The sequence below is a fragment of the Tursiops truncatus genome, chromosome 11, assembly GCF_011762595.2.
Source record: "Tursiops truncatus isolate mTurTru1 chromosome 11, mTurTru1.mat.Y, whole genome shotgun sequence".
Classification (NCBI taxonomy): domain Eukaryota; kingdom Metazoa; phylum Chordata; class Mammalia; order Artiodactyla; family Delphinidae; genus Tursiops; species Tursiops truncatus.
The window spans coordinates 99,738,067-99,763,617 of record NC_047044.1 but is presented as its reverse complement, the minus strand read 5'-3'; the positions used below and the strand labels follow the sequence as shown (position 1 = coordinate 99,763,617).

Genomic DNA, 25,551 nt, shown 5'->3' with positions numbered 1-25,551 from the left:
GGGCAAGTTGTTAACTTCTCCCCAAGGCTCAGTTTTCTCATCTGGAGAACGGAGACAATCACACCTACCTCACAGAGGTCTGGGGCGCAATAAAGGAGGTGATGGATGTAAATCACCTGCCAAGTACAGGCGCCCAGAGATTGGTGGGTGAGGAAGTGCCCTGTCTCTCAGGAAGAAGAGTGTATCTTCCCTGTCAAGGTCCCCTCTCCCCCGGAGCCCCTGACCTTGCCTGGCCACCTCCTCTGGGCACTGTTCCAGCAATTACACCCTTTCTCTCTTGGATTTTTCCCCTCTCCCTCCTTTGCCCCCACCCCTCAAGCTCAAATCTCAAGGGATCATCCGCCTCCCCTTCCCTTCTCTTGGCAATAAATTCTTGAAGGAGGAATCTCAGACTAAGCTTCCACTTCCTTACCACCCACATGCTCTGAAATCCCCTCACCCTGGGGTCCCACCAGCCTGCTCTCTGCTGCAACCCTTCTTCCCACCGCTCCCTGCCGCCGGCTGGTCCTGCCTCTTCTTTACGTACCACAGACCCTGTCCTCCTCCCCCAAACTCCCTTCTACCAGGTTCCAGGGACCCAGAACCTCCTGGATACCTGTTGCCCTTTAATGGTCCACACTGGCTCTTTTCCTGACCCTCTGCCGGGTCTCTTATCCACCGCCACAAGCTCAGCCTCCTCCCCAGCCGTGTTTTCCCGAGTGGGCAGGTGGGAGCCTTGCCGAGAACAGTACCACTCGCATCCACACAGCTCGGAGCCTGTGTTCTTCCCCCCGACAGTCTGCCAGGCACCCACCACGCCCGCCCTGTGACACAGGCAGAGGCAGTATCCCCTCCGATAGATCCAGTCTCGGCGAGGGAAGGAATCTGACCCCCAAGAGGCGGTGCTGGGCCTGGGGGGGTCTAGCCCTGCCCCCACCCAGGGCCCCTCCCCCAGGCCTCTCAGGTGCCCTCGTTCCCCACTCACCTGTCCAACAGCTCCCAGTCCTCTCCACCCCAGCGGTCTCGGAACTCCTTGGTGTTCATGCCCCCGATCCTGTCCAGGTCTGACTTGTAGATGCCGAGCAGCCCAAAGCCATTCACCTCCCAGTAGCCTGTGGACAGACGCCCCAGATGAGCTGACCCAGGGCCAGGAGGACAGAGAAGGCTGAAAGCTCTCATCTGCACGAGCCCCTCGCCTATGTGCGGGGGGGAAGCCCCCGGAGCTAAGGTTCCGGGTCCAGGGGAGGCAGCAGTCCTACCAGGGAGGGACCAAGGGCCGGCGACAGCCCTACAGGAGGCTCTGATGGCAGCAGCCCCCGAGGGCACAGCCTTGGCCGCTCCCTCTCCGGGTGGGGAATCTTCCTCCCAGCTTTGTATCCTCACACAGCACGCCGTCTGGCACATAGTAAGTGCTTAATAAAGGTCTGATGAACAAAAGAAGGGGAAGATGAGGCAGGAAATGTTCATCGCTGCTGCGGCTGCGTCAGCTCAGCCCTGGGGCACTTCTCTGCGGTCTGTCCAGCGGGGGGGGGGGGGGGGGGGGGGGGGGCGGGCAGAGGAGCGGAAGGGGAGGGTGGGGGAGGGGTGCTGCCATTGTAGACACGAATATTTCCAGCTCTGGGTTAAGAAGCAAGACAGAGAGGCCTTTCCTACCCTCCCCAGCCCAGGACAGGCTCACCCTCAGGCCACTGGGGAGTGGCGCCGCAGTGCAGCCTCATGACCATGGGGGCGAAGGCCATCTTGCCCTCCACACAGTGCTTCCGGATGGTATCGATGATTCCAGCTGGGAAGTGGATGTGGAGGTCACAGAGGAAGATGATGCTGTGCGGGTCCTGGGGACAGAGGTGGGAGGGTCAGCAGCCCCTACAGACCACGGCGAGGAGGCCAGGCTGCTCTCTAGGGCAATCCTCAGGCTCTTTCCCATTTCAATGACTGACAAACTTGCGTGAAACAAATTGTTGGATGGGTTTCCAGGGTACTGGGCATCAGGGCGCAGTTCTCAGCATCAGAGAGGGAATCCCAACTCCTCCCCGACCTTTCACGGACTCCGAGGACCCCGCATGAACGCTCCCACCCTGGTACCGGCCCTGCGGCGCAGCAGAGAGGACCCTGTGTCCTCGTCCCTTCCTCCCGGAGGAGCCGGCCGTCTGTGCGTCTCTTCAGCAGCCTTAGTCACGTCTCTCAGGCAGCTTACCTTCACCAGGTCCACGCCAGCCTGAAGCCCGGCTGAGCGTTCGAAGTTCCCACTTAGCTTCATGTACTGGTAGCTGCGGGGAGAGCAGAGAGGGGCTGAGCCTCAGAACCCGGCTGTGGCAGTCCCAGGTGGAAGCTGGCAGGCAGAGAAGAGGTGGTGCGTGCACCTGGGATGGGCCTACGGGCAGGCGGTTGCGGCCTCCGGGAAAAGCTAGAGGCTGGGAATCAGGGAAGCTGGCGGGGCTTCAGGAAGAAGTGGCTCAGGCTGTGACCTGCCGAGAACACCCTCACCTCCGCAGCCTGGACCTTCGCAGGGCCATCTCGACGTCCATGTCCTCGCTGCTGTAGTCGGTGATGATGATGTTGAAGTGCGGGTCGCCGGTGACACCGAACAGGGTCTCCATGTCTCTGATGAATTGCTGCACCCAGCGCGCCTGGTTCTTTACTGCCCGGTGGGGCAGGCGGGGTAGGCGGGGAGAAAGAAGCAGAGGTAACGCAAAGGAGGGCACCTCCACTCCCGGTTCCTGCGTGCTCAGGAGTCCCATCAGACTTTTGCTGAGGGTAATGCAGCTACGGGAAAGGTCAGCAGAGCAGCAGGGGATGGAGGGTAGAGGGAGAGCTCACCGTTACAGGGGCCTCCACACCACCACCACCACCACCACCCCGCAGAGCCTCCCAGGGAGGGCTCTGCGGGAAGGGCGGGGGCTTGTCATCAGCTCATCCTGGTAACCCTCCTGGGCTCTCACACTCAAACCTTCTAGCTGTCCATCTTACGGTCATCCTTCACGTTCTGTCCGACCCCACGGCTACACTCCTTGACAGGCTCCCCTCTTGCTATAAAAACCAGCCAGTCTGCCCTCCCTGTCGCACTGCCCCAGGCCAGCAGCCCAAGCTGATTTTCACGTCCAACCCTGAATGCTGGGTCAGTAAGAAGAGCCGCTGGCCTATGGGTCAGCGTCCTTCCCAGCTGCAGCCCTGACTGCCCACATGACCTCACACTAGTTACTTTTCTCCTGTGAAGTGGCCTCTCCCACAAGTTCTTGTGGAATCACATCGGGGAGCAGAGACCGGGTGCTCGTGATCACGTGAGGCCCCTGCTCCGCGGACAGCGCCCAGGTGGCAGGAGGCTCACCCGGCACAACGAAGTGGACCACGGCGTGGTGGTTCCAGGAGAAGCCCTGGGGCCAGCACAGCTTGGGCTCCGGGGCCCGGGCACTCAGGACATGTCTCTGGCGGTCGTGTGGGCTCCACACCAGGCCTTGCAGGTTCCGGGCCTCGGCCTCTTCCCCACCAGCGGCATCGACGCCCTGCCTGCCACGCGTGGACACGAACTCCGAGAGCCGCACCAGGTGCTGGCCTCGTTCCAGCAGCTCAAGCTCCAGCAGGTAGCGGCCCCCACGGAGGTGGTCCTGACGCTTCTCCACGTTCACGATGCGCCTCAGCTGGTACCTCCTGGCGGAAAGGGTGCGGGGCTTGGGTCACTCTTCCCGCATGTGGGAGCAAGGCCAGTCGTCAGGAGACCTTGGTCTTCGCCCAGCTTTGCTGTTGGTTAACATGCTTGCGTGATGCTTACCTGCTCCAGTGAGCACTGCTGCCATCTTTAAAAATGCACCTATTGGGGCCTCCCTGGTGGCGCAACTGGTTGAGAGTCCGCCTGCCGATGCAGGGGACACGGGTTCGTGCCCCGGTCCGGGAAGATCCCACACGCCGCGAAGCGGCTGGGCCCGTGAGCCATGGCCGCTGAGCCTGCGCGTCCGGAGCCTGTGCTCCGCAACGGGAGAGGCCACAGCAGTGAGAGGCCCGCGTACCGCAAAAACAAAACAAAACAAAATGCACCTATTGGGCTTCCCTGGTGGCGCAGTTGTTGAGAATCCGCCTGCCAATGCAGGGGACACGGGTTCAAGCCCTGGTCTGGGAAGATCCCACGTGCCATGGAGCAATTAAGCCCGTGAGCCACAACTACTGAAGCCCGCGTGCCTAGACCCTGTGCTCCGCAACAAGAGAAGCCACCGCAATGAGAAGCCCGCGCACCGCAACAAAGAGTAGCCCCCGCTCGCGGCAACTAGAGAAAGCCCGCGCAGCAACAAAGACCCAATGCAGCCAAAAATAAATAAATTAATTAATTAAAAAAAAATAAAAGCGATAAAAATGTTCTGGAATCACGTAGTGGTGGTGGCTGCACAACCTGAATACACTTAAAAGCCACTGACTCGCGCACCCCAGAACGGTGGACTGAATGGTAGGAGCCTTTTTTTTTTTTTTTTTTTTTTTTTTGCGGTACGCGGGCCTCTCACTGTTGTGGCCTCTCCTGTTGCGGAGCACAGGCTCCGGACGCGCAGGCTCAGCAGCCATGGCTCATGGGCCCAGCCGCTCCGCAGCATGTGGGATCTTGCCGGACCGGGGCACGAACCCCTGTCCCCTGCATCGGCAGGCGGGCTCTCAACCACTGCGCCACCAGGGAAGCCCGGTATGTGCCTTTTATCTCAACTAGAAAAATGTTGGTGGGTTGAATGAATGAATGAAAGAACAGAGCATTCATCCATGCCTTCTGCCCCCACCCTTCTAGCCCACATCTGGGTCTCAAGGTGTCTTTTTAGCCCCAGTTTTGCCTGTCCCATCTCTTTACCAGCTCCCTCCCTGAGAGCCTTCCCAGTGTTCAGCCTGTGTCCTGGGACAGGCCCCAGGGATCTCAGACCTTGCCTGATGGTGGGACCGAGACCTGACAGGCACTCATCCTCCCAGGCGCCTGCGGCCAGGGCCCCCCCACTGCCCAGCCCACGAGAGCCCTTTACCTTACCCCCGGCTGCGCTGGTTAAGCTTCTTCAAGAAGACCCGCGTGACCTCGAGCGCCTCCTGCTCGGGAAGCAGCAGGTTGCCAGACGTGTTACAGCTCAGGTCAATCCAGTCGGTCCGCAGGGCTTGGAAGTCGAGGTTGCCGGCACTGAAGGTCTGGTCCCAGTTCACCACCGGGTCGAACATGGACAGGTATTCCAACACCTCCCTCACCTCCTCCTCCTCTTCTTCCCCCTCGTCCTCTCCCTCCGCTCGTCCTTCCTGGCCGCCAGCCGCGGCCAACACCTTCTCCGCCTCCTTAGGCCAAGCCCTCCTGGGGTCCGGAGGCTCCGTCCTGTCGCCCCTTCTCTGCTTTGCAATGTATGACTCAACTTGACTCAGCCACTGGGACTGCCCCAGCGTCTTCCCGGGGCTGCCACCCGCGGGTCTGGGCCTCTTCACTGGAGGTGGGTGCCCTGCTGGGCGTCCCGGGGGCCACTTGTCAGGATGCCGTGGAGCCTGGTGGGGCTCGGGGTTGGGCTTCCTGGCCTTCTTCTCTGCTGGCTGGGCCGGGATGGCGCTGGTCCTCGCTGGGAAGGGGGCTGTGGAGTTCTGCGTGGGAGGGGGCACCACCAGGCCCCCCTGCGGCTGAGCCAGAAGCCTCCGCAGGCTTCGGAGGCGGCGGTTGGTGGCGTCCTGCCCGGGGGCCGTCGGGGGCCCTTGCTTCCCCTCCGGTGTCCTGGCGTTCTGGCCGTCAGGGGCAGGGGTGTCCTCTGCCGCTTCTCCGTACTGGGATTCTTCTAGAAGGCCTTCCTCGGAACCTGCTGTCAACAACAACCATCCCTCGCGTGGGGTTTCAACCTCTCCCCAACAAGATCCACGAGACGGCTGAGGACCAGTGGGTGAGCCAGCGGGGGTCCCTGGCGGGGCCTGCACTGGGCCCGGGGTGAGTTACTCAACCTCAGCTAAAGCCAGGGTCTCCCTCTTCCATAGGGTTGTCAAGAGTGAGTGACACGAAGGACAGAAAGCACTAGCCGGGGCCTGGCACATGCAGGGACCCAGCAGATAGCCCCACTTAGTCCCCAGTACTGCAAGGAGAGAGGCCACAGGAAGACAGTGCTTCTGCACAGCAGAGCTTCCCTAATGATGGGCCGGGGTAGCGAGGCCCTCGGACAGTTCAGGTAGCGTCCCCCATGGCCCTTCGTCCTCTACATGTGCCTTGGAAAGGAAGAGGGGGGAGAAGGGCTCCTCCCCCCACTCTTGGGGCTGGGGGGAAGGGCTGTGGGGTTTGCATTCTAAGCTCCTGCGGGGGGAGGGCGGCTCGGCTGTCACTCTGTACCTGGCTGCTCCGGCCCCTGCTTCGGAGGCTGGTCAATCTTGATGTAGTCCTGAAAGTTGAGCCTGCAGGAGTGAGGGAGGCTGGCATGGGCACCCTGCAGGCCATGGCGCGGTCGGGAGGGGCGGCCTGAGGTCATGCCCGGCCGGGGGTGCAGGGGGGGAGGCTGCGTGTGTGCACGTGTGCTTGTGTGAAGCACCCAGGAAGCGCCAAGGCTCCTTGGTGGAGGGTCTCTGTGGCCCTTCTGGTCCAGGCAGCCCTCCCGGCTCCTGCCCCATCAGTGTCTCACCTGTCCTGGTAGTAGGAGTTTTCCTGGTAGAAGCACTTATTATGGGTCTCCATGTGGCTCAGGCGGGTGTAGTCATTGGGGTAAACAAAGGACAGGTGAACCTGGAGGCGGAGAGCAGGGCTGCTGTGGACACAGCATCGGGATTCCACCCCACCCCTGACGTGCCCTCCCCTGGGCTCTGGACTGAACGTGCCTGGGTCAAGCGCCCCGTGTGCACATCCCAGCCTCCTGCCCTGGCTTGTTCTCCGCAGCTGCAGCCGGGGCCACCCCTCCACCCCGCCCCTCCTGCGGCCTTGCCCTCTCCTGCCACCTCCCACAGTCCCGAGACAACCCCTGTTACTCCCTGCACTGTCTTTTGCCCCCTTTCAACATAGCTCGAGGCCTCGGCCACCAAAAGCCTTCTCAGCCCTGCCCCACGGCTACCCCCAGCCTCTCCCGCCGTCACCTCTGGACCCAGGGGCGCAGCAGGATCCTGCCCCTGGGGCTTCCGTGCGGGCTAGGGGTTCTCCAAGGCGGAGCTCCACCTCACCAGCGCCTTGTCTATAAGTTTAATAAATACCGCCACCCTCGGGGCGGAGGGTGGGAGGCCTTAGCCAGCCCTCCCCGCACGGCTCCGGGCCCCGCAGGGCAGCCCATCCGGCCCCGCAGGGCAGCCCATCCGGCCGGGCACAGCGAAATGCCGGTTCTCTGGGCCCCAGGAGGCATCCCACCCGCTGGCGTGTGGAGTGGGGAGGAGGGGCCAGCCTCTGCAGTCCCAGCAATGGGCAGCGAGCCCCCTCCCACGCCTGGCCCTGCCGCCTGGCCCGAGACTTACAAACCGGAGTCCCTGGTAGCGCTGCAGACGAAGCCCGTCCACCAGGTAGCTGGGCTTGTAGGGACAGTCGGGCAGGACGCGGCGGAGCTGGGATCTGGGGATCAGTGGCACTGGGACAGAAGGAGGCGGAGTGAGGTTGAGTGAGGGAGCCTGAAACAGGCTGGCTCACAGCCACAAAGCCTCCAGGCTGCGGGGCGAGGGCTGGATCTGCAGCCCCAAGCCCACACGTTTCTGTTTTCACTCGTGGCAGCATCCAGCCCGGCAGCTGAGGCCACCAAGCGGAGGCTGCCACCACTCTTGGGGGTGGGGGTGGATTCCAGGGGCAGCTGGAGGCAGAGAGCTCGCACGCAGCACCTGATTCGAGGCACAGGACGGTGCTGGGATCGCTGTACAGGGCCAGTCTCAAAACAGGTTTAGAAACTCCCAGTGAGGCCAAGAAGCCTCCCCCTAGTGCAGTGCCAGTAACTGAATTCCCTTCCGGCTGTCATGGCGGGGACAGGGCTGGAAGGGGACACTTTGTCGTCTTTTAAAATGTAAACACTCTGGACAGCTTAAGACTCCTACACCTTAGTGGGGACGTACTTCTCTCACTGGACAGCAAGAGCTAGAATCCAATAAGAAACCGATATACGTGATTGCAGAGGGCACACCTGGGTTCTGGCTCTATTTCTTGTCCTTTAATGTTTGCTCTGTAATGATTTGTACAATTGCAAAGCTGTACATCTGTCTTTTTGTACCTTTCTGTATGCATGTTATATTTCATACAAGTAAAAGAAAAGAGTCTCTGATTTGGGGATATTGCGGTAGCACAGAGGCCTCCTCCTCGACATCCGCGGACCTGGCAGCGCGTCCCCCGGCCGGAGGTCAAGTCCGCAGTGAGGTCGTACCTCGATAGAGGGTGTCCCGAGGGTCGGGCCGCAGCATGTCGGCCAGGGGCTGCTCATCAGTGGGAAGAGGGTCTGGGGAGCCTGCATGGCTGGCTGCTGTCTGCGGGATGTGGCCCACCTCATCCATCCTCAGGACTGTCTCATCTGGGCCCAGGGAGGAAAGAACAGAGGGCAGCTGTGACTCCCAGAGAAAGTCAGCCCAGAAGCCAGGCCCCTGCCTCCTGGAGGGGCCAGGAAGGGGCCGACTGAAGGCTTCCGTATCCCCAGGCTGGTACAGTATGTGACGCGCTCAATCCCGCTTGCCCCCAACCCTGCCTCCACAACCTGTGGTCTCCCTTGGACCCCCTGCACCAGCCCAGGGCCAGCACACACCACAGTTTTGTGTGAGTTGGAAAAAGCTACCTCTTCCTCAAAATGTGTTACCTGCTACCTGCTGGAAATTCATCATTAGAAGTCTGTTTATTTAACAAACACAGGAAGGGCACTTACTAAATAATAAGCCAGGCGCCGATCCAAGCATCTTACAAATATCAACGCATTGAATCCTCAGAGCTGCTGGGGCTTATGTACTATTACCATCATTCCCACTTTACAGACAAGGAACTTGGGCAAAGGGAAGCAAAGTCACGTGCCTGAGATCACACAAAAGCTGAGTGAACCCAGGCCTGTGTCTCAGCCTCTCCAGCAGACAAGCCCAGGCCCAGCAAGCAGGGAGCCCCTAGGCTTCCAGCACCCACCCCTCACCTCCCTCTGGGGGTCTGGTGTTCAAGACTACTTGTCCCCTATCTGACCAGCCCCGGGGGCTGGCTCCTTGTCTCTGCTCCCTGCTTCCTGAGATCATCTGCCGTGACCCCAGATAAGAGCTCGGTTACCTCTGGCCCATCTCACTGGCTTCTTACCTGAATTGGCCTCGGGCTTCCTTTTTCTTGGTTCACACTCAATCTATGGATTCCAATCTCCCTTCCTCTTCTGGCACCAACTGGCCCTTCTGCCCTGACCTCCTGCTTCGGTCACCGGCAGCCTCCCCCGACCCCTCTCGCCCCTTCCTCACTGCCGCCCTCTCCTGTGAACCAGACCTTCCGTCTCGCTCTCCCTCCTGCCCTCCGTGCAAACGCTCTTCCCACCGTCTCCCGGTCTCCTCCAGACCCACCTTCCCTTCCTCGCCAGGGCTTCTGCTCTGCCAGCTCCTCCTATACCTGGGCCCACACGGCCCACCTGCCGGTGGTGACTTCTCAGTGGGGCCTCCAGGCAGGGGGAAATCATAAGCAACAAGTATACTCGGGGAGTCCACTGACTGCAGCCTGAGAGAGGTGAGAACGCTTCCTCTCCTCTGGCCACAGCCGTGCGAGAACCATGGCGGCTCATCTGCAAAATAGGGACTGGCCTCCCTCAGAGGCTTTTCATCTGGAGTGAGCGTCCTGGTCTCTGGATCCCCTTGAAATCATACAGACAACACCGTGTGGAGGCGGACGGGTGTTTCTCTGGGGCGAGGGCTCGGAGAGGTTCCGGAAGGCGCTCACAGGTCACCGACCCCCCGGGAGCTAAGGACCTCTGACCATAGCGCCCTTCAGGCTCTGCTCCTTGGTCCGGACCCTCCACACCTCGTTCCAAGCAGCCCTCCCAGCCCCGCCAAGCCAGCCCCACCTCGGCCCGTCCCCAGGCTGGGGCAGGACACTCACTTGTGAAGAGGGACAGGGAAGCGGAGTCAATGATGCTGAACTTGGCCCCGGGGTCATTCCGTCGCCACTGGGAGAGGAGAGAGGGTGGACGCGGCAGGTTGGAGGTGGCTGATTTGGAACAGAGCTCAGGGGCCTGGGCAGAGGGGCGGCCAGGCACAGAGGCAGAGGGGACCTCGGGGGCTCACCGCGACTTCCACGTGGTCGGTGCCCTGGTCGTTCTGCTTGTGTAGCACCTCGAAGTAGTACCTGCGGGCGGCTGACAGGCTGGCGGGAGAGGGCAGGGAACGGGGGCTGTCTCCCAGGCCTCCACGCCGCCTGAGCCCCCTCCCAGCGCCACACACGCCCCGTCCCTCCCTCCCTTCTCCTGGTCCCAGGGACCTGCTGGCGAGCATCTGGGTCAGAACCCCCATCACCGCTTACTGACAGGGCGGCCTCAGTCTTCCCTCCCGTGAGATGGGATAACAACAGCACTAACCTCCCTGGATACTCAGCTCTCTGTTAACCCTCAGAGAGCTGTTCCTATGTGGAGGTACTGTGCTCAGTGCTTCATACACACGAACTCACGTAATCCCTGTTTGCAGGTAAGAACCCTGAGGCGCAGAAAATTTGGGTAATTTGCCCAAAGTCCCCAGGTAATAAGGGTGCAGGTGGGGTTTGGACCCAGGCAGTCTGGCTTTAGAGCCCTCATCCTCGGCTGCTGTGCTGAGTCACACGGGAAGTGGTGACCTCGGGGGCTGGCACGGTCAGTGCTCTGTGCAAGCTGTACTGTCTCACTACCATCAACACCAGCACCGGCACCTTCAAGCCAACACGTGTTCTTGCCAGTGTGTGCGGGCCACCAGGTGGCGCTCTGGGGCTGGGATGGTTCCCATCCCAGCCACTCCAGGCCTTCCCTCCAGCCTGCCCAGGGGCTCCCCGCCATTCGGAACTTTCTGCAGCTCAGAAAGAGCAGAGGCGGTCCAGCTGTGGACCCTGCAGGGATGGAGAAAATGGGCAAGCAAGGGCGGGAAGAAAGGAGACCCATTCTGTTTTCCAGTCCTGAGTGCGTCTGAACAGTTGTGTGACCCTCATTAAGTCACAGCCCTCTCTGGGCCTCAGTTCCTCATCTGTAAAGTGAGGAAGGATGGGCCAGGTGGTCTCTAATCAAAGACCTGGTTTACCTGAATGCACGTGGCCCTGGCTCGCTGAACCTCTGTGATGGGGCGGCGGGGGGGAAGTGTCCCCTGGGCCCGGGCCCCGGCCCTGAGCCGGCCTCTCGGCACCTCACGGAGGCTGGGGCTTCTGCCGTTCCTGTCACCACACTCCCTACTCACCTCACTGGTCTGGACATTTGACTCCGAAATTTCCCGAACTCTCCAGGGGCAGTCCACTCTTTCCCAGTCTGGAGGTATGGGGAGAAAGGGAAGAGAAGGGCGGACACAAAGGCGAAGTATGGAGGGTGGGAAGTGGCGAGTGAGGGGACACAGGCAGAAGGAGAGAGGAGGCAAGTGGGAGGAGGGAGGAGGGGAGATGGGGAGGGTGGGAAGGGACACGGGACCACTCGGGAAGTAACTCTCCTTCCCCGCACGCCCCTCCCCCAGCAGCCGGCGCCCACCGCGGGAATCCTCAGCATCAGGACCAGAGCACCCAGGATGGGTGTGGCCCAGTCCTGAGTCTTCCCCGGGTCTGTTCCCGGCCACACCCAGTCCATCCCTCTGTAAGATGGGAGGCAGCGGGGGAGAATGCTGCTTCTTATGTCTCTTCCCTGGCTGTCACACCAGACTGTCCTGATGGAGGCAGGTGACCTGGCTCCCGGGGGCAGTGGGAGGGCCCATGGGACCGTGGGGATCCTACCTTGCCGACGCTGGCCAGCAGCTGCAGGCCTGAGACCTGGTCGTCACGGCTCAGCCAGAATTCTGCGTTGTCATCGGCGGCGATGGCAAACTGGATCTCCCCTGGGCATGAGGGCAGTCTCCAGGTGAGAGCAGGACGGGCCTCCACAGAGCGGGTTCTCATGTCTCAGGCTAAGTCCTCTTTGGGGGCTTGCTGCTGGGCTCCCCGCTTTGTAAAGTGGGGGTCTCTACACCCTGGGAGACCCCGTGGAGATGGAGACTTACAGGGAGGGACCAGCTAGTTCCAGACCCTTCAAATCAGGGCGTGAAGTGGCCGCCTGGGGGCCTGCGTGAGGCCTCACCACGGCCAAACTCCACCCCTCCCCTGAGGGTGGGCTAACAGGGTCCAGCTGACCCAGGGCAGGCGATGTGTTCCGGGCACCCTGAGAACTCGGGCAGGAAGGGGAAGAGCGGGATCCGGGGCTGGCCTCACCGTCGCTGAAGGGGTGCAGGTAGCCGAAGATGCGGAGGCCGTAGTTGGTCCACTTGGGGGACACGGCCAGCTTCCTCAGGGTTGTGCGGATCTGTGCCGGGAAACCAGAGGGGGTCATTACCCGGAAGAGGGAAGAGGGAGGTGAAGAGGCTGGTCTGCTCAGGGCTGGCGGGAGGACGAGGAGGGCGGGAGGCAGGCGGACCCGCCTCCCGCTCCCACTTGCTTCTTTATCTAGGTGACCTGCAACAGTGCACAGCCCCACAACTGTATGTGGCGGCCTCCTGGGTAAACTATATTGCCAGGGAAATCCCTGGGAAGGGAACAAGGGAGACACTGTGGGCGTTAGAAGGGGGTCCACAGGATAAAGGAAAAGAAACGAACCAGAACAAAAGCAAGGGAAAGTGAGGAAGACAGAAGCGGGGTGCAGGCGTGAGCGCCAGGAGCGGGGCAGGAGGGCAGCGGGGGAGGAGGCACTCACGTGTGGGTACAGGGGGAAGTGGAGGTCCCTCCGCAGCTGCTGCATGGAGCTGCCACACCAGTCTTCAAACACGTGCAGGTTGACGCGGCCCCGGAACTGCAGGGGCAGGGACAGGGTGTGAGCGTGAGATGGGGCCGGCCTGCAGCCCCGGCCCGGCCCGAGCGCTCCTCACTGTTGAAGGTCATGGTCCACCCAGTCCCGCTCCCATCCTCGGCACCCGCGGCTGCCTGGGGAACCTCATCCCCGTGGTGGCCTGGCCCTGAGGCCTGGGGCTGTTTTTCTGTCCTTGCACGTGTCCACACGCCCACATGCATGTACACGCACATATACACACTCCCGGCTCTTTCCATGCAGGAAGTGGGCTGGTCTGCATCCCCCAGGCAGGGGGAGTAACAGCCAGGACAGAATGGCAGGAGGGAGGTGCCAGGCTGGGGCTTCAGCCGGACCCACTCTCCCTCCCCTACCGCCTCGTAAGAGGACACCCGCACAGCTGTCTGGGTGAAACCTCACCCACCCGTGGTCTTCGTGCTACTGGCTGCCCTCACGGGGAAGCAGCTGGCAAAGCTGCAGGAGGTCTGGGGGCCCCATCGGCAGAGGGGCTCTGACGGCTCTCCTGGGAGCTCAGAGCCTCATGCTGCCCAGGCCTCTGCTGGGATGCCCACCAGGTGCCTGGGCCTTCGGGGCAGCCCTGGGAAGGTAGGAGCAAGGAGGTACCTGCCTCCCCTCCTCGGCTGTGGGGCTGGTGGGCACGGGACTGAGCTTGGAGGCCTGGAGCACAGGGCCCCCCTTGGAGGGGAGGGGAGGGCAAGGGCAGCAGACTGGACCCTGAGTGGGTGGAAGGGTGGGGAGTTGGAGAGGGGAGTGGGGTGGGGACAAGGTCCCAAATTATCCTGACAAAGGGCTTCAGATCACCCCATCTCAGCCCTTCCCCACTCCCCGCACCCCTCCCCAGCTTAATCTCCAGGTTGTGGGAGGTGGGCCCCAATCAGGCCACACAAACAGGCCCTGCCCTTCCCGCCGTCAGATATCAGAATCCGAGCCGCCCTTAAGGAAGACAGAGGAGGAAGGGACACCCAGACTGGAAGCCCAGACAGAAGGGCTTCAGCAAGAGATCCGCAGGGAGGGATGACGGGGGAGAGGAGGGGCCGGGGAGGGCCCCCTGACAGGACTGTCCCCTCCCCATGCGGAGAGCCCGTCACCCCGTCCCCTCAGCAACTTGGTTCTTCCCGGGACCGCAGGTAGCAGCCGTCGCTCCCCAGAATATGAGTGGGGGGCTGGGACGGGTGGGAGAGAGAATGTGGGCTGGGTAGGTGGGGGTCAGGCTAGGGCTTCTTGGAACGAAAGAATGGGGGCATTGTGCTACTTCTGGGGAAATTCCTAAGTCCCTTTTACAAGACTCAGTTGTCTTCCCCACGCCCCTCCCGGGAGACTCGCCCCCAGAAGGCTGCTGTGCTCAGCCAGGAGGCCAGAGGCTACAAGGGCTTGTGCAGGGGAAGGAGGAAGGAGCTGGGCTAGCCCCCCACGGCCCCTCAGGGCCCTGCTTAGGTAGCGGCAGAGGAAACCCAGGCAGGGGGAGCACTGTCCACATCCCCGGGGGCTAGGCCCTGACTCAGCACAGAGCCAGCGCCCCAGCCACGCTCCACCTGCCCTCAGGCTGTAGGAGGGGATGGACACCATCCCCGAGGGACCAGTGGGCACCTTCTTCCTCCCCAGGCCCTGACTGGTGACCCTCACCCCCACCCCGGGGCCCATGTCCCTCCAAGCTTTGGAGACTTCGTGTCAGGCAGGGACATGGGACTCTGGCTTGTCAGCACGGCCCTCTGCCCCCTCTCTCCACCGTCCAGCAGAGCTAAGGTCCAGGGAAGAGTACTGGTTACTCCCACGCCCAGAACACGCCCACGGCCAAAGATGGATTGGAAACTTCTGCCTACAAGCAGTGGAGAAAATACCTGTTGAACCCTCTCATTTTATTTTTTATTTTATTTCTTTCTATTTTTTGGCCTCGCCACACGGCATGCGGGATCTTAGCTCCCCGACCAGGGATCGAACCTGCGCCCCATGCAGTGGAAGCTCAGAGTCCTAACCACGGGACCACCAGGGAAGTCCCCTGAACCCTCTCATTTTAGAGGTGAGAATATTGAGGCCCAGAGAGGTAAACTGAGCCCCTAAGGACACACAGCAATGAACCCTGTGGAAGGGGGAGGGCTTCTGGGAGTACGGATGCAGGCTGGTGGGTGCTCACCCACCACGTCCACTGCCTTCCACCCACCACAGGGTCCCTGCCAGGCCTCGCTGGGCTCACAGAGCCTCCCAACCGGATGGAGGCATCTCCCACCACTGACTCCTCACACTGCCTGTAGAACTGTCTTTCTAAAGACAGATCTGATCACGCCACTCTGCCACTTCACACCTCCGAGGGTTCCCAGAGGCTTCTGGACAAAACCTCACCCTGCCTTCCCAGCCTCACCTCGCCACACTCCCGGTCATACCTACACCCCAGCGCGCACACGCCTCTGTGCCTTTGCAGATGCTGTTTCCTGCTTGGAAGGCCCTTTCCTTTCTTCCCCACCCGGCAAACTCCAGCTCACCCTTCAAGGTTCTTTTCAAATCTCTCTCCCTAGGCTTCTGCAACTTCCCCAGGCAGAGTTCCAGCTCCCTCCTGTGGGTTCCCTGCACATCTTAATGATCTGAGTGAACAAATGCTTGGAGAAGCTAAGTCTGGAACCATATGTTCCTTCATTTATCCTATAAGCACCAAGTGTCTGCTCTGTACCAGTGATGACGCAAAGATAAAAAGGGTTCCTCAGAGGAGAGAGACATGCAGACAAACGGGCCACCTGTGCCGGCTACTGCAGAGGCTGAAATGCAGAGGGTACGAAGGCGGGGCGGCCAGGTCCACCTCCAGGAGGGGTGAGCAGCCCAGCACGGGTGTGAGCACAGATCATGCTGCTGCTTGGCCAGCCCGAGACCAGCACACCTGGCTGGACCACGTGACTTCCACCCAGCAGGACAATGAGGTCACCAGTTCCTACACACCGGACTCCCGTTCAGAGTTTCTAGCACCCGAGCTACTATTTTTTCTTTTTTAATAAATTTATTTATTTTTGGCTGTGTTGGGTCTTCATTGCTGCACACGGGCTTTCTCTAGTTGCGGTAATCAGGGGCTGCTCATTGCGGTAGCTTCTCTTGTTGTGGAGCACAGGCTCTAGGCGCCGCAGGCTTCAGTAGTTGTGGCACATGGGCTCAGTAGTTGTGGCTCGCAGGCCCTAGAGCGCAGGCTCAGTAGTTGTGGCGCACGGGCTTAGTTGCTCTGCGGCATGTAGGATCTTCCCGGATCAGGGCTTGAACCCGTGTCCCCTGCATTGGCAGGCGGATTCTCAACCACTGCGCCACCAGGGAAGCCCACCCGAGCCACTCGATTCCTGTTCACACCTGCCCCTCGAGGGAGCTCCCACTGGGAATCCAGGGGGTCCCAGCTCCAAGAGGGTAAGAGGTGGCTCTAGATTGGGAGGACAGGGCCCGAGGCCCGTCTGGTGAAATTCTGTTGGAGGGAATTGTCCCCATTGGAACAGATGGTTTGTAATTGAACTGTGGTGTCCCTTGTGTCTCCCCACGGTGACAACGTGTATGTTGGTGGTGGTTCAGGGCCCTGAATAAAGGGCAGCCTGATCCGCTCTGAAACCCGTACACAAACGTTCACGGCAGCTTTATTCCCAAGAGCCGAAAGAAGAAACAACCCAAATACCCATCTATCGAGGATCATAAAATGTGGTCCATCCACACAGTGGAAGATTATTCAGCAAAAAAATGAACACAGTTCTGATATACATGCTGCTATGTGGATGGACCTCGAAAACTTAATGCCAAGCGAGAGAAGCCAGACACAAAAGGCCACACAGAGTGTACGATTCCCTTTATATGAAGTGTCCGGAGCAGGCAGGTCTAGAGAGATGGTAGATTCGTGCTTGCTGGGGGCTGGGGGCTGGGGGGCAGTGAAGGGGTGGTGGCTAACAGGTGAGCGGGTTCCTTAGTGGTGAGGAAAATGTTCTAAATTGAAAGTGAGGGATGCACAACTCTATGAATATACTAAAAGCTACTGAATTGTACATGTTAAATGGGTGAATTATATGGTATATGAACTATATCTCAATGAAACTGTGAGAAAAAAGCGGGGGGAGCCTGAGAAGGGGAATCAAGGTCCCAGCCCTCCTCTCAGGAGAGAGACGCCACCTCGCCAAGCCCGCATGACGTCACCCACGGACTCTGACTTGCTTTGATCTGATTCTGCGTTCACCAAATTTCCTTCTTATAATTATTTTGCTTTTCTGGGGGTAGCGGCCTGAGCAGCAGACAGTGTCTGGTCAGTGGACCGTATACTGACTGCTAAGTGAATATACTGGCACTGAGGTTTGTTAATTGGTGGGGTTTGCTAGTCAGTGTCTTATGATCTGGGCCGACAGGGACAAGTCTTTGAGAGCGGTTACCCCGTGCAGCCCAGCCCACCAGCCGTCCACTCCCGGTCTCACAAGGGAGTGGACTAAGCCTGCTGTGCTCGAGAGCGACTGCTGGCCTCAGAGATCCTGAGCTGCCGGCCAAGGGCTGGGGCGGGGAGACGGTCAAGGGAGAGACCACGGGCAGCCTTCCCGTGTTCTGTCCGTGCTCACCGGCAGGGCAGGGCTGCAATAGCTACACCACCTTGGGGGAGTGACTGAGTCAACCCCTCTGGAGCCATCGCCAGGAAAGGGGCAACAACAGTGCAACCTGACAGCCGTGACAACCAGCAGATGTTCAATAAATGACACGTGTCCTTCACCTGAGCACTTCCTGCTGAAACCGTATGTCAAAAGGCAGGAGACAGGTAAGGAGAGGGGAACCGAGGTCCCCACGACGGGCTGGAGGAGAGGGCACCACTGCAGCTGGGAGACGGCATATGCTAGTTATTTAAACATTCGGGGCCTAATTATCCTTGCCGGTAAGATAAGGAGACTGGATCAGTGATTCCCTGAAGATCCATGAAGACTGTAATGAGGATTTTATAAGCCACTTTTTGTTTTCTTTTGGCCACACCGCGTGGCTTGTGGAATCTTAGTTCCCCAACCAGGGATTGCACCCCGGCCCTCGGCAGTGAGGGCCCACTGGACCACCAGGGAATTCCCTATAAGCCACTTTTAATAATAAAAGGACAAAGTCAGTGGAAATCAGGCATTTACCACCAAAAGGCTAAACACACTTACTAAAAGATCAACTATTTCTTTAAAAAGTCAATTCTATTTTAATCACTATTTACTATTTGTCACTGCTGTCATGGAGATATATATGTATATATCTCCATCCTTGATTGGCCAAAAAAGGTAAGAAAACTAATGACTAATAAATGCAGATTATTATGTAGTTATAATCTTTCAAAATCATTGGTTCATTAAGAAAAATGATCCAGGGACTTCCCTGGCGGTCCAGTGGTTAGGACTCCACGTTTCCACTGCAGGGGCCACGGGTTTGATTCCTGGGGAACTAAGATCCCGAGAGCCGAGGCCAAAAATAAATAAATAAATAATCCAACTGGCCTCAACGGACAGAAGGCTGGATCGCTGGACCAATGGTTTTCGCAATGCCATCTCCAGGTGGGGCGGGGCAGGGCCTAATTACCGATGATATCACCGGGTACAGGTGTGCCGGTGTTGTAATCCATCCTCTCTCAGGGTTTAAACAGAGGCAATTTCACGGTGTAGATAACCTACCATCATATTTTGTATGACACGCATCCTTCACGCCCGCCCCACGGCAAATGGGTGGACTGGAAATAAAATCACCCAGGTGGAAGAGGTCAACCTGTGACAGGTATGGACGAGATGACGGGCTGGCTGACAGCACCCAGCCAAGAAAGGCTTGGACAAGTTGCACGATACAAAACCTAAATTTACGATGTTCACCCGCAAAGCACCACGCTGCTCTGGAGTCTGCACAAGCTTTTACCCAAGGTGATCTTGTGCATGTGATTAACCCCCTGAGCCTCTGCTTCTTCACTGAAAGAAAAAGAATCTGTCAAATCCTATGTAACAAAAGGTATGATGATGCTTATGACAACTTTCATTCACACGTTTAACTGCTTCCTATAAAAATTTTCTAGGGCTTCCCAGGTGGCGCAGTGGTTGAGAGTCCGCCTGCCAACACAGGGGACGCGGGTTCGTGCCCCGGTCCGGGAAGATCCCACGTGCCGCGGAGCGGCTGCGCCCGTGAGCCATGGCCGCTGAGCCTGCGTGTCCGGAGCCTGTGCTCCGCAATGGGAGAGGCCACAACAGTGAGAGGCCCGCGTACCGCAAAAAAAAATAAAATAAAATAAAAAAATTTTCTAAAGCGGAGTTTCCTAGTATATGTCCCTTAGAACACTGGTTTCATAGAATATTAATGGTTCATGGGAAACGGTAATTCTGGAGGCAAATAAGTTTGGTACGTGCTGAGCTAACAAACCCAGTCAAACAGATGACCGCAGAGCTCAGAGCCTTTCATGTGCTAATGTGTACTTCCAGGGAGTGGATGTCTATAGATCTGAAACCATATTTAACAGTGGATTCCATTCTGCCTGGAATATCTTATGGGATTTAATGGTCCATGAAAGACAGTTTGGGAAGCCAAATTTTATAACTGGGGATTAACACGGACATGAAAGTCCTGTAGCTTTCCTCAGCTTTGCTTTCCTCACCCATAAAATGAGGACATTGTGTTATCCTATAGGGTCATAAAGCTGACAGGAGATTATGCACAAAGCCTGGCACCCAGTAGGCCCCCTGCAAATGTTAGGATTCCTTCTCTAAAGGAAGAAAATTCAATGAGCCTGGAACCCTTTCATTTTTTTCTTCAAATTAGATGAAAAATTTTAATAACAACCACTAGAAGAAAATTTTCTGGAGCCTCTGGAATTCCCTATAAACATTGTTTTTTAACCCTCTCCAAGAGCAGCCTCACCTCTGACAGCCAGGGGACCGGCTTATTCCACTTCAGGTAGCTGCTGTTCCCCCCGCCACCTCTCGCAGAGTCTTGGTCCTGGCAGAACAGAGAAGAATGAACTTGGTGGGAATATGAGGGTGACAGCAGGATCGGGGCCCCTTGAAAGTGCCTGTGGAAGCAGAGGCTCAGGAGACCCAGCCCTGCTGTCGGAGGCTTATCGACTTACGGACACTCCCCTTTCTGGCTCACACTATATCCCTCAGGAATATACCTCCAACGTGTAACCCTGAGGTGCTTCTACTTCCCTGACTTTTCTCAGTCTTCCCATATGGAAAAATTTTTTCTAATTAGACCAGGCTCTCCTGAGGGCAGGGACCTTGCCTCCCTCTCCTGTGACTCATCTGTCCTAACAAGTGGGGGCCTCCTTGGAGGAGACACCCCACCCCCTCCCTACCCTGCAGGTCCATGGGTGCAGTTTGGCCCTGGTCCGGCCTTGGAGATCCATGTCTGTTCTAGGCTCAGAGGCTCAACCTTAGGGCTCCAGGCTGAACTGGACCTCAAGTTCCCTAATCCCCACCCAGAGCAGCTTCTAGGGACCATCAGCCCAAGAAACACCATAGGGAAAATACTCCAGTACAAATCTGTCCCCCAGCTATTTGCAGGGAGGGGCCGTCTCTACCGCATCATCTCTGACTCTTAGCGGCAAGCACTGGGACTGTCACTAAAGTACCAGCCCAGTCTTCATCCCGGCAAGAGGCGAGAGGTGCTGGTCCAGCTCAGACTGCTGATGGAGGCCACATGCCTGGACGGCTCAGACTTGGGCATCTTGAACTATGCGACAAGGCTTTGGGGAAGGAACGATGGACGCCTCTACCCACAAAGCTAGGAGAGCCCATGAGGCCAGCCTGCCATCCAGGGACTCCCTCTGCTCTGCCCTCTCCTAACACAGGATGTGAAGATGCCCTTAAGGCTCTGTGGGCAGCGGAAGCCGAGGACCCCTGTTAACGCGCCAGCAGGGAGGACGGGCTGACCCTGCCACGTACCTTGAGGCCCAGCCTCTGGGGACGGTAGAACTGGAGATTTGGATCCACAGCCGGAATGTTCCTGCTGGCCAGAGCCTTGGCCAATTCTCTCCAGCTGCCATACCCTGCGGAAGGGAAAGAAGAAGAAAGGAACAAGGTCAGCACGACCTGAAGACCTCATAAATCCGCGAGATTCAGGGCGTAATAACAGAGGTAATTGTGTACCTTCTGTGGCTCCTGAGCCCTCGTCTTGGGGTGGGTATGAAGTGGGGTGGAGTGTAGGGGGACAGTTACAACCTCGGCCAAGGTCAACACGGCAGAGAGCGAGGGCGTGAGCTCATCTCCTGTTAGGACTCGCTGTCTTTCCCAATTCTGAGGAGGAACCAGGTCAGGTGAACCCGGAGCTTTGTCCTGCCATGTGACCACCACAGGCTGCCTGTCGAGGCCAATTTCGCCCAAAAGCCACTGGGTGCACGGTGGCGAGCTGAGCTTTCCCCTCACAACCTCCCTGCCCCCGAGCCAGGGAGCCGGTGGGGCTATCTGACGGGGGGCCCTCCCCCTGCCCACCGTTAGTCGCTGGGCTGCTGGATGGACCCAGAGCTGGGGGCGCCAGGAGACCGTGGGCCAGGACTTGGCGTTTGCCTTTCAGAATTATAAACAGCTGGAGATATGAGATTTGAGGCCCAGCTCCTCCTGGATGCATCTAGAGGCTGTGTGTGACGGCTGACATCTGTGCCCTGAGGCCCTGGAGCCGGTCGGCTTTCACACACCTGGGAAGGTAACAGCCAAACCACGGTGAGAATGAGGGAGACGCACGTGCATTCACAGCCACGCAGAGGGGCAAGGAGCCGCCGAGGGTCTGAGGGGGAGAATCAGAGCTCAGTGGTCAGCACTGCTGTCCACTGGGGGCTGGGGCTGCCCACAGGTCAGGGGGACGCTCGGGCAGGATGGAGACTTTGTGGAACCGTAAGGCAGAATTACAGGCCACCAAGAGCTGGGAGGGGCCTTCAAGACCACCTAGTCCTCATTTCAGGTAAGGAAATGGAAGCCCAGCTGTCTGGAGTCACTTAGCAAACACAGTTGACCCCCTTGTCCACAGGGGATACACTCAAGACCCCCAGTGGATGCTTGAAACCACACGCAGTACCGAACCCCATATATACGATGTTTTTTCCTATACATACTTATGATTAAGTTTAATTTACAAATTAGGCACCGTGAGAGATTAATAATGTTAACTAAAACTCAAATAGAACAGTTATAACAATATATTGTAATAAAAGTTATGTGAATGAGTCTCTCTCAAAATATTTTATTGTACAAACTGAATGCCTCTGCCATCTTAATGGAGCACTTATCATTCACTGTGGCTGGAGCTTCTGCAGTTTGAGGTGCGACAGCAAAAACAGTAAAAATTTCTTTTCCCTTCGTCACAATTTCACGGAGAAAAGATTCGCTCTTGCCGTAGATCTTAGCAACCTTAGCATACGGTTTTTTTTTCTTTCTTTAAGTTTCACCTTTTCACTCAAAAGAAGCACCTTATGGCTTTCCTTTGGCAAATGTGAATTTCCAGCATCACCGCCGTTGCACCGTGGGGACAGTGTTAAGTAAAATAAGGGTCCCTTGAACACAAGCACTGCGATGCCAGGACAGTCCATCTGGTACCAAGACAGCTACTAAATGACTAACGGTGGGAGGGGCTGGAGAAAGGGGCTGACTCACTTCCTGGGCAAGAGGGAGCAGGACAGCGCGAGATTTCGTCACGCCGATCAGACCGGCACACACTTGAAAGCTTATGAATTGTTTATTTCTAGAATTTCCCATTTAGTATTTTCAGACCCTGGTTGACCTTGGGTAACAGGAACCATTGAAGGTGAAATCATGGCTCAGGTAGGACCACTGTAGTGACAAAGCTAAGGCTAGAACCCGAGAGTTCAGATGGAACCCACTGGAAAAGCGCAGAAAGCTCTCCCACAGCTTCATCAAGATGCTCCCAGGACACTGCCGTGGGCAATGCCCGGCAGTTAGACTGGCACCACTGGCCACCATGAGCCAAGAGATGCCTGGAAGCAGATGCATCCTAGGACCCCCAGGCGGGCACCAGTAGCGGCACAGCCAGCCAACCAGACACAGAGGAAAGAGCACAGCCCACAGAAGGCGGACATCAGCGCTTTGCCAGAGTGTGTGTGTGTGAATACCTCCAGGAAGGTGGGTGGAATGTGGGGCGCGGCGGGGGAGCTTTTCTTACCCAGTTTCATGCTGGGTGCTCCACAGGGTTTACTCAGCACCTCGCAGGCACGATCCCATCTGGGCGAGGCCTGATTACCCCCGCTTCCCAGATGGGGAAAGAGAAGCCCAGGGCTGAAGGTCACGGAGTCCGCCGTTTCAAAGCGGGCATCGGAACAGAGAGCCTGTCTGCCTCACCAGCCAGCATTTCCTCTTCCCGCCTACATTTTCTCCTGTGGATGCTGTTTGGTGTGGACCTGGAGGAGACCCGGGGGCAGAGCGTCCGCTGGGGATCTGTGCCCCTGGGTTTCTGCGCAGACATGAACCGTCCACTCGTGTTATGTTTATTGGGACTTCCGCAGGTTTATCCTGCTGCCATCAAGGTCTCTGCTGTTTCCATGGCTGGCCAGCGGGCAGGCAGAAACAGGTCAGACTAGTTCGACACAGAGAGATGTTCTGGGGAAGAGGATCCAGGAGCCAGTGCGGTGACGTGAGGGGGAGGGAGGGAGGGAGACAGAAAGAGAAAGAATGTTCCCAGACCCAGCCCTACCTTCCCGCCTGGTGTTCCTGCGCTAACCAGCCTAAGACACTGCTATCAAAGGAGCCCCATCCCTGCCCAGGCCCCGGGGACTGTGGGTTAGTAGCTGGAGGCTCAGGGGCCTGGGGGACAAGTGAGTCATACCGTGGGAGGGGAGGGGAGGCGCTGCCTTGCTTCTGCCTCAGAACGACTGGGTCACCTCTTCCTTGACTTTGCTCTGTGGCTGAAAACGACCTACTTGTAGACAAGGTTGTGAGGATATAACCCTAAAAATTCAATTTGCCGGGCTTCCCTGGTGGCGCAGTGGTTGAGAGTCGCCTGCCGATGCAGGGGACACGGGTTCGTGCCCTGGTCTGGGAAGATCCCACGTGCCGCGGAGCGGCCGGGCCCGTGCGCCATGGCCGCTGAGTCTGTGTGTCCGGAGCCTGTGCTCCGCAACGGGAGAGGCCCCAACAGTGAGAGGCCTGCGTACTGCAAAAAAAAAAAAAAAAAAAATTCAATTTGCCACATCCGAGAGAGTTCCAGCGTGTCTCCCAGGCACGTTCTTTCCCACACACTAGTTTTCAGTGCCAGCCAAATTCTTTGACTCCTGGAAAGTGAGACAGGTCACCCCAAGGTCAATGGACTCTTCCCGTGGTCTTCACTATGCCGTGTCCTTGCATTTACTGGGAAGTGACAAGAACACTGTCTCCTGGACCAAACTTCGGAAGGGCTCCTCTGAGCACTCTTTTCGACTAGGCTGTAGTCCTTGGGCCCTGTCCTTGGCCCGCCCAGCCCAGATTTTAGGAAGAATCCTGTTAACTCTGTTTACAAAACCCTCCACCCTTGATACCTGAACCCAATCAGGTAGCCAGGATGCTGCTAGGCTGGGCTAGCAAGAACCCCCCACCCTGATGTCTCCTCCTGGCAATTCTCCATCCACTGACCCATCGCGCTGCTTGGGGGCTGTAAATCCCTGGCTGCCTTTGGAACTGAGCTCAGCTCGATACCTCGGTCTCTTTCCCACACTGTGGTAGTACTGAATCAAACCTGTCCATCACCTTTAACTTGTGCCTGGCTCTATTTCTCTTTAAAAGAGGGTAACAGGTGGCTCTCCCAGTAAACAAGGACAAATCCACAGAACGGAGGGGATGTCAGGGGTTAAACCTAACCAGGCCCTGCCCAGGTCACAGGTGCGTCTGGATGGCTTTGAAATTACTTGGAGCTGAGACAGTCAACAGCCCAGCCTTTAGCAATTCAAGGAGCAGGAAACGCCCTTGGCAGACTTCACAGTGTGGAAAAGACAAGAAGGCTTGGAGTCAGGATGCTCTCCATGGATGGCCACCATTATAAACGGTAACCGCTTGAGCAAGTAACTGAACCTCTCCGGTCTTATCTCTCTGGCTGGTGGAGAAAAGACCCCTGCCCCTGCCGTGAGGACTAAATACTGTGCGTGTCAGACACAACTAGCACCCCGTCCCCCAACAATGTCTGAGTTCAGGGTTTTGGACCTGGGTGTCAGAAGATGTGAGTCCCAGCACCTCAAGAATTTTATAAAAACCGGAAACGGCCAGTCGCCGCCTCTCTCCTCTGGGCAGAGAAGCAAGACGACCATAGGCAGCAGCGACTCAGTGGTGGGGGTAACAGACAGCACTTCCTCTCTGCTGCCCGGCTGTTCTCTGCGCCCCTCCCGTCACCCACCTATCCTCCCAAGCCCGTTAATATTCACTGAGTACATAGCAGGCGTCAGGCTTTTCCGCTGTGTTAACCCTGCCAGAGGTACCCTGGCCCCACTTAGCCCCCTGGGGGAACCAGGAGCTAAAGAATGTGCTGATTTAACTATTGACATTGTCACCTGCCCTCGGGTAAGTGAACTCCTGCTCCTGGCCAGAGCGCCAGCTGCCAGGGCCCCTTTCTCCTGCAACAGGTGTCACATTTGTGCCAGGAGACAGACACCCCGATCTCAGGTGACAGATAAAGCACCACCGTGGGCCTCACGTTCTGCCCTCACAAAGCTGGGCTATCAAATTCACCATCAGCCGGAACTCTGCCAACATCTCTCCTCTGTGCTATGTGGACTCTTCAAAGGCCTGGAGAGCATCTCGTTGGC

General features: G+C 57.9%; 1 protein-coding gene across 7 annotated transcripts in view; it reads right to left on the bottom strand.

The window, feature by feature from the left end:
* The window catches only part of B4GALNT3 (beta-1,4-N-acetyl-galactosaminyltransferase 3), a 202,140-nt gene that overhangs the window by 112,886 nt on the left and 63,703 nt on the right, over window positions 1-25,551 (bottom strand). For 2 of the 7 annotated variants that reach the window (XM_073789256.1, XM_073789257.1), the window contains exons 2-19: window positions 20,720-20,823; window positions 19,695-19,772; window positions 12,732-12,827; window positions 12,254-12,344; window positions 11,783-11,883; window positions 11,263-11,330; window positions 10,135-10,213; window positions 9,950-10,016; window positions 8,271-8,414; window positions 7,384-7,493; window positions 6,570-6,670; window positions 6,284-6,345; window positions 4,970-5,768; window positions 3,305-3,624; window positions 2,464-2,617; window positions 2,174-2,246; window positions 1,658-1,811; window positions 965-1,091 (exon numbers count right to left, since the gene is read on the bottom strand). In XM_073789256.1, the coding sequence (XP_073645357.1) occupies window positions 965-1,091; window positions 1,658-1,811; window positions 2,174-2,246; window positions 2,464-2,617; window positions 3,305-3,624; window positions 4,970-5,768; window positions 6,284-6,345; window positions 6,570-6,670; window positions 7,384-7,493; window positions 8,271-8,414; window positions 9,950-10,016; window positions 10,135-10,213; window positions 11,263-11,330; window positions 11,783-11,883; window positions 12,254-12,344; window positions 12,732-12,827; window positions 19,695-19,772; window positions 20,720-20,823 (2,728 nt within the window). The other 5 variants (XM_073789258.1, XM_033867228.2, XM_033867226.2 and 2 more) reach the window with 5 other exon arrangements.